Below are 17908 nucleotides of genomic sequence, written 5' to 3'. Positions count from 1 at the left end.
GGGGGGCCCTTTTTGAGAACCTTCGAGACCCCCCCCCAGAGTTTCGGTGCCCCCCCAGATCCTGCAGAGGCCGTGGGGATCCCCAGGGGGGAGGGGTGGGCAATGGGAGCAGCGTCCTTGGGGGGGGGGGCTGGGAGGGGTCTCTGGCGGTTTTGGGGGGGGGGGGGTTCCCAATGGGGCGGAGGGGCCTCGTCGGTGCTCATTAGCATAACCACGCCCACACGGCTCTTCATTAGCATAGCCCGCCTTTTCCGCGTCACGTGCTCCCCCCGCCCCGCCAGTCGCGTATCGCCCCGCCCCTCCCGCGCGGGGCGTATCCCCATTGGTGGATGCAGCATCACGTGATCCAGAGCACCGCCCTCCCTTCTCTTCCCGCCCGGCGTTTCCTCTTCCGGCGCGGGGCCCCGCCCCCTCCGCCCCCCGCGGCCTCGCGGCGTCGCCGGAGGAAGAGGAGGGGGAAGAGGAGGAGGAAGAGGAAGAGCTGCGCCACAGGCGGAGGCGGATGGGCACGGTGAGGGGCTGGGGGGCTGCGGGACCGGGCTTGGGCGTGGAGGGGGCAGGGCGAGCGATCCCAGCGGGGAGACGCGGCCGGGAGGGAAAGGCGGGCCCTGAGGGGGGCGGGGGGGGGAGCGTGAGGAGGGGAGTTGTGAGGGGGAAGGGGGGTTTGGGGGTCGTTTGGGATGGGGAGGGGGAGTTTGGGGGTTGTTTGGGATGGTGGGGGGGAGTTTTGGGGTGGTTTTGAGGGGAAGGGGGGTTTTGGGGTGTTTGTGAGGCGAAGAGAGGGGTTTGGGGTGTTTTTGAGGGGAAGGGGGGGTTTTGGGGTGTTTTTGAGGAGAAGGGGGGTTTGGGGCTGTTTATGAGGGGCAGTTTGTGGGGGCGTCGGGCTGTTTGTGGGGGGGAGGGGGAGTTTTGGGGTGGTTTTGAGGGGGGGTTTTGGGCTGTTTTTGAGGGGGGTTTTGGGGGCTGTTTGTGAGGACAAGGAGCAGGTTTGGGCTGTTTTTGAGGGGCGTTTTTGGGCTGTTTTTGAGGGGGGTTTTGGGGGCTGTTTGTGAGGAGAAGGGGAGGTTTTGGGGCTGTTTTTGAGGGGCAGTTCTGGGCTGTTTTTAGGGGCAGTTTTGGGGTGTTTTTGAGGGGCATTTTTGGGCTGTTTTTGAAGGCCGTTTGGGCTGTTTGTGAGGGGCATTTTTGGGCTGTTTTTGAGGGGGGTTTTGGGGGCTGTTTGTGAGGAGAAGGAGAGGTTTTGGGGCTGTTTTTGAGGGGCAGTTTTGGGGTGTTTTTGAGGGGCAGTTTTGAGCTGTTTTTGAGGGGCATTTTTAGGCTGTTTTTGAGGGGGGCTTTTGGGGGCTCTTTGTGAGGAGAAGAGCAGGTTTTGGGGGCTCCTCCTGCGGGGGAGGGGCGGATTTGGGGATGTGTTTGTGTGGGGGAGGGGAGCTGCGTGCGGGAAGGGGGGGAGGGGGGGGGGTCAATGGAATCACGTGGGGGAGGGGGCGCGGCCGGGCCGTGTTTGGGGGCGGGGTCCGGGGATGTTTGAGGTCCTGACTCCCATCCCCACCCCGGTCCCCGGGGGTCTCAGCCCCCCCGCAGGATGGCGGAGGGCTGGTCCGAGTGCCCGGCGCTGGGCCCGGGCTGGCAGCGCCGCGAAGCTTTTCGGAAATCCGGGGCCACCAGCGGCCGCAGCGACACCTACTACAGGAGGTGCCCCTCCCCCAGCCCCGTTTCCCCCTTCCCCCAACCCCCCCCCCCCCCACCCAAGGGCACCGCGGACCGCGGCTGGCGCCGGTTCTGCCCTTTCACCCCCACGTGCAGCTCCCTCCTCCCATCCCCCCGTCAGTTTGGGGGCTTCCCCCTAAGCCCTCATCCCCCAGGGGAGGTTCAGGGCCCCTCTGCCATCCCCCACCCTCTCCAGGAGATCCCCGGGGCTGCTTCAGTGTCCCCTTCTTCCCCCCAGCGCTGCGCCCCCAAATATTTCCAGTGCCCTCAGTTTTGTCCAGGCCATTCTGAGGATCGGGGGGGGCCTTTTTGGGACCGCAGCAGGAGTTTTGGGGTCTCCTGAGCTGTGTTGGGACCCCCCCCACCCTCGCTTTTCCCATTCCTCCCCCTGTTTCCCTTTGGCATCTGGGGGCTCCCTCGGGATCAGTGACCCCTTCCCCGGGTTCTGGGTCCCCTCCCCTCGGTTTTGGGGCCCCTTCCTTGGGTTTTGGGCCCCCTCCCGTGACCCGAGACCCCCGGCAGCCCCACAGGGCAGAAGTTCCGCAGCAAGATCGAGCTGCGGCGGTTCCTGGGCCCCGGGCACGACCTGAGCAACTTCGACTTCAAATCGGGGCTGCGGCGGCCAGGCCCCAGCCGGGTACGGGGGCTGGAACCCGGGAGGGGCCCTAAAAACCTGGGGAGGGGCCCTAAAAACCCCAGAAGAGCCTGGGGGGTGGGGGTGGGGAGGGGAAGCTGCAGCTCCCCTGGGGTTAGGCGGGGTCATCCCTAAAGTGGGGAGGAATTGGGGTGGGGGGAGAAAGAAACGGGGCAGAGGGGGGTGAGAAAAAGGAGGAAGGCTTGAGGAGACCCTGAACTGGGGGCGGGGGGGTCCCTAAATTGGGGAGGGACAGTAATGGGGGGTCTTGAAGTGGGGAGGGGGGTCATAAGGGGTTCTTCCTCCACTCTGTGACACCCCTCCCCCACCATTTTCTGCCTCTCAGCCCAGGAAGAGCCCCAAATGGCGCCTGCCCGCCGGGCCCCTCCCGGAGCCCCCCACAATCGTCAAGAAGGAGGAGGTGGAGGTGGAGGTGGAGGTGGGCGGGGCTGAGACCGACAAGGCCCTGCCCCTGCCACAGGAGGCCCCGCCCACATCGGTTCAGGCCCCGCCCACATCGGTTCAGGCCCCGCCCACATCGGTTCAGGCCCCGCCCACATCGGTTCAGGCCCCGCCCCCTCCGGTCGTGGCCCCGCCCCCTCCGGTCCAGGCGCTGCTTCTACTGGCTCAGGCCACGCCCCCCCCAGTCGAGGCCACGCCCCCTCCCGTTGAGGCCACGCCCCCGCCGGAGCCCCCCCTCCGCAGGACCCGGAAGCGGCCGCCCCCGGAGCCCCCCCAGGACGGGGTGGTGGCGTGAGTGGGGGACTTGGGGGGGTCCCTGGGGGTCGTGGGGTCCCCCAGGTGGGGGTGGAGGTCCCCTGGAACTCGGTGTGGGGGGAGGGGTCCCAGGGAAGGGTGGGGGTCCCCAGGAAGGGGTCCCAGGGGAGGGTGGGGGTCCCCAGGAGGGGGTGCCCAGGGGAGGGTGGGGGTCCCCAGGAAGGGGTCCTAGGGAAGGGTGGGGGTCCCAAGGGAGGGAGGGGGTGCCCAGGAGGGGTCCCGGGGAAGGGTGGGGGTCCCCAGGAAGGGGTCCCAGGGGAGGGTGGGGGTCCCCAGGAGGGGGTGCCCAGGGGAGGGTGGGGGTCCCCAGGAAGGGGTCCTAGGGAAGGGTGGGGGTCCCAAGGGAGGGAGGGGGTGCCCAGGAGGGGTCCCGGGGAAGGGTGGGGGTCCCCAGGAAGGGGTCCCAGGGGAGGGTGGGGGTCCCCAGGAGGGGGTGCCCAGGGGAGGGTGGGGGTCCCCAGGAAGGGGTCCTAGGGAAGGGTGGGGGTCCCAAGGGAGGGAGGGGGTGCCCAGGAGGGGTCCCAGGGAAGGGTGGGGGTCCCCAGGGCTTCCCTGGGGGAAGTTTGGGGGGAGGTCACTGGGGAGAAATTCAGGGTAGGGGGGTTCCCTCGGGGGGGTTGTGGGATCCCTGGGGGCTGGGGGGTGCAGTGGGGGTGTTGGGGTCCCCCTGCCCCCCCCCCAAAATGCCGCCCCCTCCCCCGCAGGCTCTGCGCCGGCTGCCAGAGCCTCTTCCCGGGGGTGTCGCTGCCCCCCCAGCGCCGCTGCCGCTGGCTCTGCCCTGACTGCCGTGGTGAGCTTCGGCCTCAGCGCCCTCCTCCTCATCCTCTTCACGCTCCTGCTCCTTCTGAGGGTTTTCCCCCCTTTTCAGAGCTTTTTCTTTCTTTTTCTCGTACTCGTTTCCCTTTTCTTGTTTTTCATTTCCTGCAGTTTTTTCCCATTATCATCATCATCCCCTGAATTGCTTCCACCCTGTGATTATCCTCATTTTATTGTTCTGAAACTTCCCCTTCCTCCTCCCTGATCCTTCCTTGCTTCCTTTTTCCTCTGTTTTGGACCATCCTGGGGAGCAGAGCCGAGGAGGGGGGGGGGGAAGGGGAGGGCTCAGGGAGCTTGGAGGGCTCTGGGGGGGGATCCCAGGTAAATTGGGGTGACCCTGACCCCCTTCCTCCATCTCCCCCCAGCCCAGAGACGAGACTTCAACCGGGAGCAGCGATTCTACAAGGTACCCCCCATCCCTTGGGGGGGTTTGGGGGGGCTGCCGTGCCCCTGGGTGTTCCCCAGATCCCTTGGGTGGCGGTTTGGGGGGCTGCTGTGCCCCTGGGCGTTCACCACTCCCTCAAAGGGCAGTTTGGGGGCTGCCGTGCCCCTGGGTGTTCCCCAGTTCCTCAGGGTGGGGCTTTGTGGCCCTGCCGTGCCCCCCCAGCCCCTCAGGGTGGGGCTTTGTGGTGCTGCCGTGCCCCCCCAGTCCCTCAGGGTGGGCTTTGTGGCACTGCCGTGCCCCCCCAGCCCCTCAGGGTGGGCTTTGTGGCACTGCCGTGCCCCCCAGACCCCTGACACCCCCTCCCCACAGCGGGTGGGCTGTGGCTCGTGCCAGGCCTGTCGCATCCCCGAGGACTGCGGCATCTGCAGCGCCTGCGCCCGCAACCCCCCCGGGGGCCCCTCTGGGCCCGGCCCGACCCCCAAGTGCCTCCTGCGCCGCTGCCTGCGCATCGTCAAGAAGGTACCGGCCCCCCCCGTGCCGCTGTCACCCCCCCAGTGCCACCAGCACCCCGTCCTGGTGTCACCCTCCCTCCCCCGCGGGTGTCACCCACACCCCTGGGCTGCTGCTGGGCTGGGTGTCCCCCTTGCCACCTCTTTGTCACCTCCGTGTCCCCTCCTTGGTGTCCCCTCCTTCACTGTCCGAGGACACCGGCGCTAATTAACGTTAGCCCGTGCTAATTAAGCGTTAGCTGCGTTAATTAACGTTACCGGCTCTGCTGTGCTCTGATACCCCTCGTTGCTGGGCGTTACCGGGTGTCACCCCACGTTACCTGGGGGTGTCCCATCCTGGTGTCACCCCACGTTCCCTGCAGGGCCTGAGTGCGGCTCCTGTGCTCTCTGCCTGACCCCTGTCCTGCTGTCCCCTGGCTGTGGCTGTGCCTTCTCCCGGTTTCTCCCAGTTTCTCCCGTTTTCTCCCGGTTTCTCCCGTTTTCTCCCGTTTTCTCCCGTGTTTTCGCACGTTTATCTGTGTTCTCCCACCTTCTCCCATATCCTGCCATGGTCACCTGAGCCCCGTCCCCCCCCTACCCTGGTTGTGGCTGCACATTCACCCACGTTATCCCACATTTTCCTGTGTTTTCCCACGTTTTTCGGTGTTTTCCCACGTTTTTCGGTGTTTTCCCACGTTTTTCGGTGTTTTCCTGCATTTTTCTGTGTTTTCCCGCATTTTCCCGTGTTCTCTGACATTATCCCATGCTGTGCCTCGTGTCCCCACAGGGCCTGGGCTGTGGCTCTTGTTCTGTGTCCCCCTGTCCCTATGTCCCCTGTCCCCCATCTGTGGCTGTGCATTTTCCCATTTTCTCCTATTTTCTCCCGTATTTTCCCACATTTTCCCACACTTTCCCGTGTTCTGCCCCGTGTCCCCACAGGGCCTGGGCTGTGGCTCCTGTCCCCCTGTCCTGTGTCCCCGTCCTGTGTCCCCTGTCCCCTGTCTGTGGCTGCGCATTTTCCCGTATTCTATTTTCTCCCATATTCTCGCATATTTTCCTGTGTTTTCCCACATTTTTCAATGTTCTCCCGTGCCGTGCCCCATGTCCCCGCAGGGCCTGGGCTGCGGCTCCTGTCCCTTGTCTGTGCTTGCACATTTTCCCATATTCTCCTATTTTCTCCCGCATTTTCCTGTGTTTTCCCACATTTTCCCATGTTCTCCCGTGCCGTGCCCCATGTCCCCGCAGGGCCTGGGCTGCGGCTCCTGTCCCTTGTCTGTGCTTGCACATTTTCCCATATTCTCCTATTTTCTCCCGCATTTTCCTATGTTTTCCCACATTATCCCATGTTCTCCCGTGCCGTGCCCCGTGTCCCCGCAGGGCCTGGGCTGCTGCCCCCTGTCCCTGTGTCCCCCTGCCCCGTGTCCCCCTGTCTGTGGTTGCACATTTTCCCATATTTTCCTATTTTCTCCTATTATTTCCCATATTTTCCCATGTTCTTCCACGCTGTGCCCCGTGTCCCCGCAGGGCCTGGGCTGCTGCCCCTGTCCCCCTGTCCCCGTGTCGCCGTGTCCCCCTGTCCCCTTTCTGTGGCTGTGCATTTTCCCGTATTTTCCCATGTTCTCCCACACTGTGCCCCGTGTCCCCGCAGGGCCTGGGCTGCGGCTCCTCTCCCCCTGTCCCTGTGTCCCCCTGTCCTGTGTCCCCCTGTCCCCTGTCTGTGGTTGCACATTTTCCCATATTCTCCTATTTTCTCCCGCATTTTCCCATATTTTCCCGCATTATCCCATGTTCTCCCGTGCTGTGCCTCGTGTCCCTGCAGGGTCTGGGCTGCTGCCCCTGTCCCCTGTCTGTGGCTGTGCGTTCTCCCATATTCTCCCATATTCTTCCATGTTCTCCCGTGTTCTCCTGCACTGTGCCCCGTGTCCCCGCAGGGCCTGGGCTGCGGCTCCTCTCCCCGTGTCCCCCTGTCTGTGGTTGCACATTTTCCCATATTTTCCCATATTTTCCCATGTTCTCCCACACTGTGCCCCGTGTCCCCGCAGGGCCTGGGCTGCGGCTCCTGTCCCTTGTCTGTGCTTGCACATTTTCCCATATTCTCCTATTTTCTCCCGCATTTTCCTATGTTTTCCCACATTATCCCATGTTCTCCTGTGCCGTGCCCCGTGTCCCCGCAGGGCCTGGGCTGCTGCCCCCTGTCCCTGTGTCCCCCTGCCCCGTGTCCCCCTGTCTGTGGTTGCACATTTTCCCATATTTTCCTATTTTCTCCTATTATTTCCCATATTTTCCCATGTTCTTCCACGCTGTGCCCTGTGTCCCCGCAGGGCCTGGGCTGCTGCCCCTGTCCCCCTGTCCCCGTGTCGCCGTGTCCCCCTGTCCCCTTTCTGTGGCTGTGCATTTTCCCATATTTTCCCATGTTCTCCCACACTGTGCCCCGTGTCCCCGCAGGGCCTGGGCTGCGGCTCCTCTCCCCCTGTCCCTGTGTCCCCCTGTCCTGTGTCCCCCTGTCCCCTGTCTGTGGTTGCACATTTTCCCATATTCTCCTATTTTCTCCCGCATTTTCCCATATTTTCCCACATTATCCCATGTTCTCCCGTGCTGTGCCTCGTGTCCCTGCAGGGTCTGGGCTGCTGCCCCTGTCCCCTGTCTGTGGCTGTGCGTTCTCCCATATTCTCCCATATTCTTCCATGTTCTCCCGTGTTCTCCCGCACTGTGCCCCGTGTCCCCGCAGGGCCTGGGCTGCGGCTCCTCTCCCCGTGTCCCCCTGTCTGTGGTTGCACATTTTCCCATATTTTCCCATATTTTCCCATGTTCTCCCGCGCTGTGTCCCCGCAGGGCCTGGGCTGCGGCTCCTGTCCCCCTGTCTGTGGCTGTGCATTCTCCCATATTCTCCCATATTTTCCCACGTTCTCCCGTGTTCTGCCCCGTGTCCCCGCAGGGCCTGGGCTGCGGCTCCTGCGCCGGCTGCCTGAGCACCGAGGACTGCGGCAGCTGCTGCATCTGCCTGCGCCGGCTGCAGCCCGGCCTCAAGCGCCAGTGGCGCTGCCTGAGGCGCCGCTGCCTGCGCCCCAAGGTGGGACCGCCCCCCGCAATTCACCTTCCCCTCCCCCTCGAGCGCCTCGGGGACCCCCTGGCACCTCCTGCCGCACCCTGGGGTGTCCCCTGATGTCCCCTCCTGACCCCGCCCCCCCCACCCTGTGTTGTTCCCCCCCCCACCCCAGAAAGCCAGGGCGGCCAAGAAGACCCAGAGTCCGCGGCCCCTGACAGAGGTGAGTGCGGGACCCCCGGGGGTGGCACAGCCGGGACCCCTGGATGTCCTGGGTGGGGTTGGACCCCTGGGTGCCCCCCCTCACCCCCATTTCCCCCCCTCCCCCCCAGAAGTGGAAGCCCCCCGTGGAGAGGGAGCCCAGTGACGCCTCCAGCACCCGGCAGAGAGTGAGTGGGACCCCCCCCCCCACCCCCAGAGCACATCCGGGACCCCCCAGCCCCTCCCCCCGCCCCCCCCCACTGACCCCCCTCCCTCCCAGAAGCCGCTGACCAAGGGGAAGGAGAAGAAGAAGCCGGGGCGACCCCCGAAGCCCCCCGGGCCCCGAGGTGGGGCTGGGGTGAGTGACAGCCCCTGGCTCCGCCCCCTGCCCCTTAGCCCCGCCCCCTCTACCCCTGGCCCCGCCCCTCCCGGGGCAGCTATTAGGGGCGGGGGGGGGCCGTAATGCCCTTAATATAAGGGCCTGAAAAAGGGGACAATATTGGGGTGTGGGTACCGTAATTATGCTAAAGGCTGTCCCAGCCCCAATGCCGGGGTTCAGGCTGTGGAATATTGGGGTGCAGGTACCGTAATTATCCTAAAGGCTGTCCCAGCCCCAATGCCGGGGTTCAGGCTGTGGAATATTGGGGTGCAGGTACCGTAATTATCCTAAAAGTTGTCCCAGCCCCAATGCCGGGGTTCAGGCTGTGGAATATTGGGGTGCAGGTACCATAATTATCCTAAAGGCTGTCCCAGCCCCAATGCCAGGGTTCAGGCTGTGGAATATTGGGGTCTGGGTACCGTAATTATCCTAAAGGCTGTCCCAGCCCCAATGCCGGGGTTCAGGCCGTGGAATATTGGGGTGCAGGTACCGTAATTATCCTAAAGGCTGTCCCAGCCCCAATGCCGGGGTTCAGGCTGTGGAATATTGGGGTGCAGGTACCGTAATTATCCTAAAGGCTGTCCCAGCCCCAATGCCGGGGTTCAGGCTGTGGAATATTGGGGTGCAGGTACCGTAATTATCCTAAAGGCTGTCCCAGCCCCAATGCCAGGGTTCAGGCTGTGGAATATTGGGGTGCAGGTACCGTAATTATCCTAAAAGCTGTCCCAGCCCCAGTGCCGGGGTTCAGGCTGTGGAATACTGGGGTGCAGGTACCGTAATTATCCTAAAGGCTGTCCCAGCCCCGATGCCGGGGTTCAGGCCGTGGAATATTGGGGTCTGGGTACCGTAATTATCCTAAAGGCTGTCCCAGCCCCAATGCCGGGGTTCAGGCTGTGGAATATTGGGGTGCAGGTACCATAATTATCCTAAAGGCTGTCCCAGCTCCTAATGTTGGAGTTCAGGCCATTCAATATTGGGGTGCAGGTACCATAATCACCCTATGAGCTGTTCCAAGGCTGAACATTGGGGTTCAGCGCATTCAAACCCCACGAATTGTGGGGTGCCGCTACCATAATACCCCTAATGCTGGGGTCAGGTCACTGTGACACCCCAAGAGCTGTTCACAGCTGTCGGGGGGCTCTGAGCGACCCTGACTGGGGTTGGGGCGCTGTGACACCCCAAGTAACGGGGTTCAGGTACCCTAACACCACTGATAGCAGGGTTTGGTTGCCATGAAGCTGACCAGAGGCTCTGAACGAGCCTGGCTGTGGGGTTGGGGCGCTGTGACACCCCAAATAATGGGGTTCAGGTACCCCCTAAGAGCGGGGTTTGGTTACCATAAATCTCCTAGTAAGTGCTCCAGGTTGAAAAGCAGGGTCCAGGGGATCTTGATAGTGGGGTGCAGGTACCGTAATGCCCCAGATAATGGGGTTCAGGTACCACAGCCCCCCCAAGAGCAGGGTTTGGTTACCCCAATGCTCTTAATTACCACTCCAGGTTTAATTAGCTCTAAGGTACCCTAATAGCAGAGCGCAGATACCGTAATACCCCACATACTGGGGCTCAGATACCTTAATGCCTCTAATAGCTGCTCCCACCCAATATCTGTCTCGGCCTAACGTGCTGCTGCCCGGCTGCCGTAATACCCCTAATACCGCCGCATCTACCGTAACGTTCCTAATAGCTGCTCCCTCACTAACATCCCCCCCCCCCTCCTCCCCCCCCTTCCCGCGGTGGGTCTTGGGGACATTTGGGGACCCCCGGGGGTGACGCCGCTCTCTGCCGGCAGCGGGGGGTGCGGAGCCGGGCCAGCCGGCGCTGCGGGGTGTGCGCAGCCTGCCGGCGCCCGGCCGACTGCGGCCGCTGCGACTTCTGCCGGGACAAGCCCAAGTTCGGGGGGCAGAACCTCAAGCGCCAGAAGTGCCGCTGGAGGCAGTGCCTGCGCTGTGCTATGGTGGGTGCCCCCCCAGAGCTTCCTCCCAGTAATCTCCCAGTAACCTCCCAGCAAGCCCCAGCCATCCTCTCCGCTCCCTTCCTCGGCGACCCGACTCCTTTGGCTGGGGAAACTGAGGCACGCGCAAGGCTCGGGCTCCCCCCACCACCCCCTCCGCCCGCCTCGGGCGCGTGGCCCAGTTTGGACCAGTATGGACAAGTTTGGGATGGGAGGAAGGGGTTGGTTGGCAGCCAGGTTGGCTCCTGGACGCCTGGGTCCTGTTTTTGGGGGGGGGGGGTGTCACCCAGACGCCTGGGTCCTTCTGCATCGCTTGGCTTTGGGGGGCTCACCCTGGGTTCCTTTGTGGGGGGGGTGGGGGTCCCTCGGGGGGGTGTTCCTGCATCTGTGCCCGCCCCCCCTCCCCAATCCACATCCCTCCCCCCTTGGAATTCGGGGTGCCCCAGCCCCTCTGAGGTCTCTCTCCTGGCGCAGAGGCGGCTGCTGCCGGTGGGGGGGGGTCGCTGGGGGCCCCCCTGGAGCGGCCGCCCCCTCCCCTCGTCCAGGCCCCGCCGCCGCCGGCCCCCCCGGCCCCCCCGCGCCGCCGCCCGGAGCCGCCGCCTGCCCCGCCCCCCCCGCAAGGTAACGGGACCCCCCCTCTGCTCAGGGGGGACCCCAAAATGCTCCTCCGACCCCCATGGGAGCCTCACCCCCTCTCCCCCCCCCTAAAGACCCCCACCCCCTCCCCCCTTGGCTGTGCTCGCTTTGCTGCTTCGCTCTGCATGGACCCTCCCCCCTCGGGGGACCCAGGCGTCGGGGGAGGGGACCCAGGTGTCCAGGCACCCCACCCCCCCCCCGCGGGAGGGGCCTTGGGGGGGTTTTGGGGACCCCCAGCTGCCTCGGACCCGCGCCCCTCCCCCCCGTGACCCCAATGCTTGTGTGTGCCTCAGTTTCCCCACGAGGGATGAGGTGGGGGTTGGGTTCTTCCCAGACACCCGGGTCCCTTTTTAGGGGGTGGGGGTCCCTCCCAGACACTTGGGTCTCCTGTCTGGGGGTCCCACCTGGCTGCCGGGGGTCCCCCTGACGTGCCCCTCCCCCTCTGTGCCCTCCCCCCACAGGACAAGGAGGAGCCGCTGGGGGGGGCTGAGCAGGGCCCCGGGCCCCTCCCGGGACCCCCCCTGCGCCTCTGCCCCGTCAAGGAGGAGGTGGGACCCCTCCCCCGCCTCGAGGTGAGACCCTCCGGCCGCTTGGGACCCCCCCTGGACACCTGGGGGCCCCCCCTAACCCCCCCCGCCCCCCAGGACCCCCGCCTGGGGCTCCTCATCGCCTCGGCCCCCCGCCTCAAAGGGGCCCCCCCGGAGCCCAGCGCTGCCCCCGAAAGGGTGAGTGGGACCCCAGCACCCCTTGAACCCCCTCAGGGTGCTTGGGACCCCCCCGTAACGCCCCTTCCCCCCCTTTTCCAGCCCCCCCCGGGGGATTTGGGGGTCCTGATCGCCGCCACCCCCCGCGTGAAGCAGGAGCAGCCGCAGCCCAGCGCGTCCCTGGTGCCGGTAAGGGGGGGGGCTCTGAGGTTTGGGGGGGTGGGGAGGGGGTCCCTGACCCCCCCAACCCCCTCTTGAGCCTCTGCTGTCACCCCCAGGTGCCCCCCCGGCCCCCCCCTGCCCCGCTGGTGGTGCTGGATGAGAGTGAGGAGGAGGAGGAGGAAGAGGAGGAGGGAGGCAGCCGAGTGGTGAGGAAGGGGGGGGACCCTCGGGGAGGGGGGGCTTGGAGAATTTAGGGGGTCCTGAGGCTCTTCGGAGTGTCCTGGGGGGGCTCTCGAGGGGTTGAGGGGGTTCTGGAGGGGTTGGGGGTGTCCTGGGGAGGGCTTTAGAGGGGATGGGTGAGGGGGATTTTGGGGGGAGGGGGGGGTGGCACCCTGAGAAATGGGACCTTGAGGGGTTTTGGGGTCCTGGGGAGTTGAGGAAGGGGTTTTTGGGGGGGGGGGAGGGGTTTGGGGAGCTGAGGAAGGGGTTTTTGGGAGGGGGGAGGAGTTTGCAGTCCTGGGGAAGGGGTTTTTGGGAGGGGGGAAGGGGTTTGGGGTCCTGGGGAGCTGAAGAAGAGGTTTTTGGGAGGAGTTTTGGGGTTTCTGGGGAGCTGAGGAAGGGGTTTTTGGGAGGGGTTTCGGGGTTTCTGGGGAGCTGAGGAAGGGGTTTTTGGGAGGGGTTTCGGGGTTTCTGGGGAGCTGAGGAAGGGGTTTTTGGGAGGGGGGAGGGGTTTGGGGAGCTGAGGAAGGGGTTTTTGGGAGGGGGAAGGGGTTTCTGGGGAGCTGAGGAAGGGGTTTTTAGGAGGAGTTTTGGGGTTTCTGGGGAGCTGAGGAAGGGTTTCTTGGGAGGAGTTTTGGGGTTTCTGGGGAGCTGAGGAAGGGGTTTTTGGGAGGGGGAAGGGGTTTCTGGGGAGCTGAGAAAGGGGTTTTTAGGAGGGTTTCGGGGTTTCTAGGGAGCTGAGGAAGGGGTTCTTGGGAGGGGGGAGGGGGTTTCTGGGGAGCTGAGGAAGGGGTTTTGGGGAGGGGGGAGGGGTTTGGGGAGCTGAGGAAGGGTTTTTTGGGAGGGTTTTGGGGTTTTTGGGAGGCTCCTTGGCATTTTAGGGCTGGCCTCGAAGCCGGGGGTGGGGGGTGTTTAGAATGGGGGAGGGAATCGCGAGGTTCTTGGGGGGGCTCCCGGCGCTCCCGAGCGTCCCCCCCATGCCATTAACCCCTTCTCTCCCGCAGCCCCTCCCGCTGCCCCCCGCCCCCCAGCTCTGGCCCGGCTCCTTCCTGGAGGAACTGGCCGAGATCCCCCTCCCGGCGCACTGGGGGGTGGTGGGGGGCGATGGCGGCGGCCCCGGGCCGTGCCCGGCTCGGGGCTTGCGGCTCGTTCAGCGCTGCCCCCGCTCGCCCATGGCCGCGGCCGCCGTGCTGCTGAACCCGGGGCTGGCGTTCCGGGTGCTGGTGGCCCGTGGCCGCCCGGTGCCCCCCGGGCACGAGGTGCTGGCCCGGCGTCCCCCCCTGCGCTCCGTGCTCGACCTGGTGGAGCTGCTCTGTGACCTGGAAGCCTACGGGCCCTGCCCGGGACCCCCGGGACCCCCGGCCCGGCCCCCCGCCCCCCGCTGCCACGTGCTGGTGAGGGGGGGGCGAAGCTGCCGGCCCTGCCTGATGCTGGCGGGGGTGGGGCACTGAGGGAGGGGGGGATTTGAGGAGGGGGCGGGGGGGGGCGGATGGGAGCGAAGGGAGGGGAGTGAAGGATGTGGGAAAATGGATTTGGGGAGGGGGATGTTGGTGGGAAGGAAATGGGGATGGAGGTGGTGGGGGAAGGGAAACCAAATGGAAAAGGAACCAAAATTTTGGGGGGGGGGGGGGAATTTGGGAAGTGAGGGTTGAGGTGGAATTGGGGGTGGAGCAAATCGGGGGACAAAATTGGGGGGGGGAAGGAAAAGGAGGGGAAAAAGGGGGGGGGGAACTAGAATGGGGGGGTGTGGGTGTGGGGAGGAGGGTTTGGGTGTTGCACCTTTGGGGCGGGGAGTGGATTTGGGGATGGAGCCCGCGGGTGCGGTGGGGGAGGGGCGCTGGCGTTGCGGGGGTCCCGGGGGGGGTCCCCAGGGTGGGACTGGCACCCCTCGACTCCCCGAGAGGCACTGGGAGATCCCGGGGTGCCCCCCAGGCTTGGGGGGATCCAGGACCCCGCCGTGTGGGGGTTCAGGGGGACCCCAGGGTCACACCCCGATTTTGGGGACCCCAGCTGCCCCCCGCCCCCCTCCCCCAGTGACACCACGAGGCTGAGGGACCCCAGTAGTGGCATTTCGGGCGGGGGGGGGGGGGGGGGTCCCCAGATTGGTACCACTCCCCCCTGCTTGGTTTCCCAGGGATATTGGGGTGCCCCCCAGCACCCATTTCGGGGGGGTTCACCCCCCACCCCCAGGTTTGGGGACATCAGGTTTATGGGGCCCCGAGTTCGTTCGTTCTCCCGTTTCCCCAGTGCCATACTGGGGCCCCTCCCCCCCCCCCCCCCCCCAAGAGCTTCTATTTTTGACACTGGAACCGCCCCCCGAAATGGGGGTGCGGCCCCTTTAAGAGCCCTGCCCTTCCCCCACCCCCGTAGAGATTTAAGTGTCCTGTTTAAGGCGCGGGAGGGGGCGTGGCTCTCCCAGGCCCCGCCCCTCGGGCCAGGCCCCGCCCACGTGCGCCAATCACCTGCTGCCGCTTCCCTCAGGCTACGCCCCTTCACCGCGAGGGGGCGTGGCCTGCGCTGCTTAAGCCACGCCCATTCTTTGCCTCTCCCCCCCGCGCTGCCTTCAGGGAGATTCGCGCCGAAGCCATAGCCCCGCCCCCTCCCCTTGGCCCCGCCCCCTCCCCTTGGCCCCGCCCCGTCCCCTTGGTCCCGCCCCCCTCGGCAGAATTTAAAGAGACCGCGAGGAATTATTTTTGTTAAAAGTAATAAAAAAGTTTTAAGGAGAAAAAGAAAACATTCCGTAGTCCTTGAGAAAGGGGGTGGGAGGTCCCGAGGGGGCTCCGGGCGGCCCAAGGGACCTTCCCCCCCCCCCCCCCCCCAGATTTGAGGGGGGGTCTCACCTCCCTCCCCCAAACACCTTCTCCAGCAGCCGCCGGGGGGGCGCGGCCGGGGGGGGCCGAGCTTTGCGCCCCCAAATCTCCTCCTCGGTGGGTCTTTGGGTGAAGCCCCAGGTCGGGGGAGGGGCCGCGGGGTCTCCGGAGGTTTTGGGGGGGTCTTTGGTGGCTTTGGGGGCGCGGCGGGCGTAGAACCCCCCCTCGCGCTTGGCCTGGGCCACCTCGGCCCGCAGGCGCTGGGCCCGGACCTGGCGCTCGTAGCTGAGCCGCTCGCTCAGGTGGGGCCAGCGGAACCCAGGCAGGTACTGGGGCGGGGGGGAATGGGCAGAGGTCAGGGGACCCCCAAAACAGCCTCAGACACCCCCTCCCCCCATCAGCGTTTGGGGTACTCAAAGCCCCCCTCACCTGCTGGAGGAAGGGTCCCCAGTACAGCCCAGCCCCCACCCCGCGGGCTGTCCCCTCCCCCCATTCCTCCCGCCACCCCTTCAAGGACCCCCCCCCAGTGTCGGGGACCCCCTTAAACCCCAAACCCCCAATGGGTCACCAGCATCCAAGACCCCCCCCCAAAAAGGGACCCAGAGCTCCCCCAACCCCCCTCCATAAAGGGTCCCCATTGCCCACGAACCCACAGGTGCCCCCCCGCCACCCTCTGCCCTCCCCCCGGGGTACCCAAGGGTCTGACCCCCCCCAGCAGGGATCCAACCCCCCCCCTAAAAGGGTTCTGGATCACCCAGGACCCCCTCGGGTCCCCCCGGGGCACCCAAGGGTCTGACCCCCCCCAGCAGGGATCCAACCCCCCCCCCCCCCAAAAGGGTTCTGGACCACCCAGGACCCCCTCGGGTCCCGCCCCCCCCCCCCCTCCGGCACCTTGATGCTCCAGCAGTGGTGGCGGAAGGGGCTGCGGGGCCGGGGGGCCATGGGGGCCCCGTGCAGGATTTTGGCCGCGCGTTTGGCCGCTCGCTTGTCCCGGAATTCCACCCAGCCCTCGGCGAACGCCACCGCCGGGGGCCCCCCCGGGCGCTGCCGCCGCCGCCGCACGGACCCTCCTGGGGGGGGGAGGTGAGAAATGGGGGCTGAGACCCCCCCCCGGGAGGGCTGAACCCCCCCAGCTTGGCGGGGCTGAACCCCCCTCAAGGGTGTCACTGACCTGGGAGGGGACCTGACCCCCCCCTCACCCCCCCCATTCTGTACCTGAGGGGCTCTGTGGGGACACCAGCCCCCCTCCAGCCCCCCCTGAGCCCACCAGGGTGCCCTGACACCCCCTCCCCACCCACTGCCGGTGCCAGGAGGGGCTCCGTGGGACCCCTTGGCACCCCAGGACCCCCCCCAGGACCCCCGGACTCACCGTGGGGCTGCAGGAAGACCCTGCCCAGCTCCCCGTGCGGCCGCAGCAGCGCCCGGGCCTGGCGGGGCCCGAAGCCCGGCGGGAGGAAGGACAAGTACAGCACCCCCGGCACCACCGGCTTTGGGGGGGGGTCCTCGGGACCCTCCTCTTCCTCCTTCTCCTTTTCTTCTTCTTCCTCCTCCTCCTCCTCCTCCTCGCCCCTCCCGTGCGCGTCCCGCTCGGCCCCGGCCATCTGCGATGGGCAGGAGGGAGTTAAAGTGGGGCGGCCACCCCCAGGGTCTGCCGCACCCCCGACTCCCCCCCCGGGACCCCCAAAGGGCCCCCCCGGAGCCGCCCCCGCCCCCCCCGAGCCGCCCCCGCCCCCCCCGCACCCCGACAACGCTGCCGCTCGCCGTCGTAAAACACTAACACAGCCGTAAAGTGCCGCTAGCCCGGGCCGGGAGTGTCGCGGAAAAGCCGTAAAGCGCGGGGGGGCGGGGCTAGTGTCAAGGGCGGGGCTTATTGGGTGGGGCGTGGTGTACGCGGGGGGGCGTGGCTCCCATTGGGGGCGTGGCCTGGCGGCGGCGGGAAGCGCGCGCCGCGGTTTGGGCGGGAACGGCTGAGGGGGAGTTTTGGCGGGAACGGTCCCGCCCGCTCTGGGCCCCATCGAACCCCCCCCAGTGTCCCCCCTACCCCCCCCAGCCCCCCGGGACTCCCCGACACCCCCCGGGACTCACTGACCCCCCCTCTGGGACCCACTGACCCCTTCCCGGGGCCCATCAAACCCCCCGGGACCCACTGACCCCCCCGGGATCCACTGACCCCCCTCCGGGACCCACTGCCCCCCCCAGAGCCACTGACCCCCCCTCCGGGACCCACTGGCCCCCCGCTTCGGGACCCACTGACCCCCCCAGAGCCACTGACCCCCCCCCCCAGAGCCACTGACCCCCCCCCGAAACCCACTGACCCCCCCTCCGGGACTCACTGACCCCCCCCGGGACCCACTGACCCCCCCCGGGACCCACTGACCCCCCCCGCAGTCCCTCAACCCCCCTCCCCAGTGCCCCCTCCTTGTCCCTCCAGGTCCCTTCAGCCCCCCCATGTCCCCCCCGATCCCCCAAAGCCCCCTCACCCCCCCCGTGTCCCCCCCCCCCCCCCGTCCATCCCGTGTCCCCCCCTCCTCTGGTGCTGGGGGGGTCCCGGCTGCGGCTGAGCAGTGGATTATCCCCCACCCCCCCTAATCCGGCAGCTGGGGGGGATTAGGGCCCTCCCGGCCCCCCCAAGCCCCCCGAGGGGCTCAGCCCCACCGTGGGACCCCCAGGGGATGTGTTGGGGGGGGGGCACACCCCTAATCCCCTCACCCCCCCCCCCCGCAATAATTAACATCTGGTTTAATTGGGGGGGGTGGGGGGCCCGGGGGATTGCGGGAGTTCGGCCAAGCCGGGCTGGGGGGGGGCCCCCTCCCTTCCCCATCAGCATCTGGAGGGACCCCGGGGGGGGATTTGGGGGGGATTTGGGGGGGGCCAGGACAGGGGCGGCCCCCGCCCCGCAGTCCCCAGCGGCTGCGCAGGGAGCGGAGCACCCACAGCCCAGGTGAGCGGGATTTGGGGGGTGCTGGGGACCCCCAAACCTCCCTCCGAGGTGG

The 17908-nt window shown here is 66.6% G+C and overlaps 2 protein-coding genes across 3 annotated transcripts; one reads left to right on the top strand and one right to left on the bottom strand.

Annotated features, from left to right (window-relative positions):
* The first annotated feature begins 374 nt into the window (after window positions 1-374).
* MBD1 (methyl-CpG binding domain protein 1) lies at window positions 375-13580 on the top strand. The gene is made up of 17 exons (XM_032094980.1): window positions 375-511; window positions 1574-1695; window positions 2233-2347; window positions 2691-3097; window positions 3826-3911; window positions 4303-4343; window positions 4692-4841; window positions 7746-7880; window positions 8029-8076; window positions 8186-8242; window positions 8335-8412; window positions 10223-10387; window positions 11482-11592; window positions 11665-11745; window positions 11827-11913; window positions 12003-12092; window positions 13110-13580. Exons 1-17 carry the CDS (start codon window positions 503-505, stop codon window positions 13554-13556), a joined length of 2229 nt encoding a protein of 742 aa, XP_031950871.1. The 5' UTR covers window positions 375-502; the 3' UTR covers window positions 13557-13580.
* A 1212-nt stretch (window positions 13581-14792) lies between these two features.
* Window positions 14793-16771, bottom strand: LOC116437281 (activator of basal transcription 1-like). 2 transcript variants are annotated; one of them, XM_032094935.1, is made up of 4 exons: window positions 16656-16771; window positions 16285-16516; window positions 15807-16012; window positions 14793-15244 (listed from the first exon to the last, which is right to left on the bottom strand). In XM_032094935.1, the coding sequence occupies exons 2-4, from the start codon at window positions 16514-16516 to the stop codon at window positions 14942-14944; spliced, it is 741 nt and encodes a 246-aa protein (XP_031950826.1). In that variant the 5' UTR covers window positions 16656-16771; the 3' UTR covers window positions 14793-14941. The 2 variants fall into 2 exon arrangements, with proteins under 2 accessions (XP_031950826.1, XP_031950827.1); XM_032094936.1 differs by having other exon boundaries at window positions 15807-15985.
* Window positions 16772-17908: the final 1137 nt, after the last annotated feature.

This window comes from Corvus moneduloides, chromosome 34 (assembly GCF_009650955.1).
Source record: "Corvus moneduloides isolate bCorMon1 chromosome 34, bCorMon1.pri, whole genome shotgun sequence".
In the NCBI taxonomy this organism is placed as follows: Eukaryota; Metazoa; Chordata; class Aves; order Passeriformes; family Corvidae; genus Corvus; species Corvus moneduloides.
The sequence above is the reverse complement of the archived record's forward strand: the minus strand, read 5'-3'. Positions and strand labels throughout refer to the sequence as shown.

Excerpts from the sequence above, each read along its gene's own strand:
- MBD1 (XM_032094980.1), top strand. Across the intron at positions 4,344-4,691 it reads GGGAGCAGCGATTCTACAAG|CGGGTGGGCTGTGGCTCGTG; the intron begins GTACCCCCCATC and ends CCCTCCCCACAG. Across the intron at positions 10,388-11,481 it reads AGTGCCTGCGCTGTGCTATG|GACAAGGAGGAGCCGCTGGG; the intron begins GTGGGTGCCCCC and ends CTCCCCCCACAG.
- LOC116437281 (XM_032094935.1), bottom strand. The coding sequence starts at position 16,516 with ATGGCCGGGGCCGAGCGGGACGCGCACGGGAGGGGCGAGGAGGAGGAG. Across the intron at positions 16,013-16,284 it reads GGTCTTCCTGCAGCCCCACG|CCCCCATTTCTCACCTCCCC; the intron begins GTGAGTCCGGGG and ends GGGGGGTCTCAG. Across the intron at positions 15,245-15,806 it reads ACCACTGCTGGAGCATCAAG|TACCTGCCTGGGTTCCGCTG; the intron begins GTGCCGGAGGGG and ends CCCCCGCCCCAG.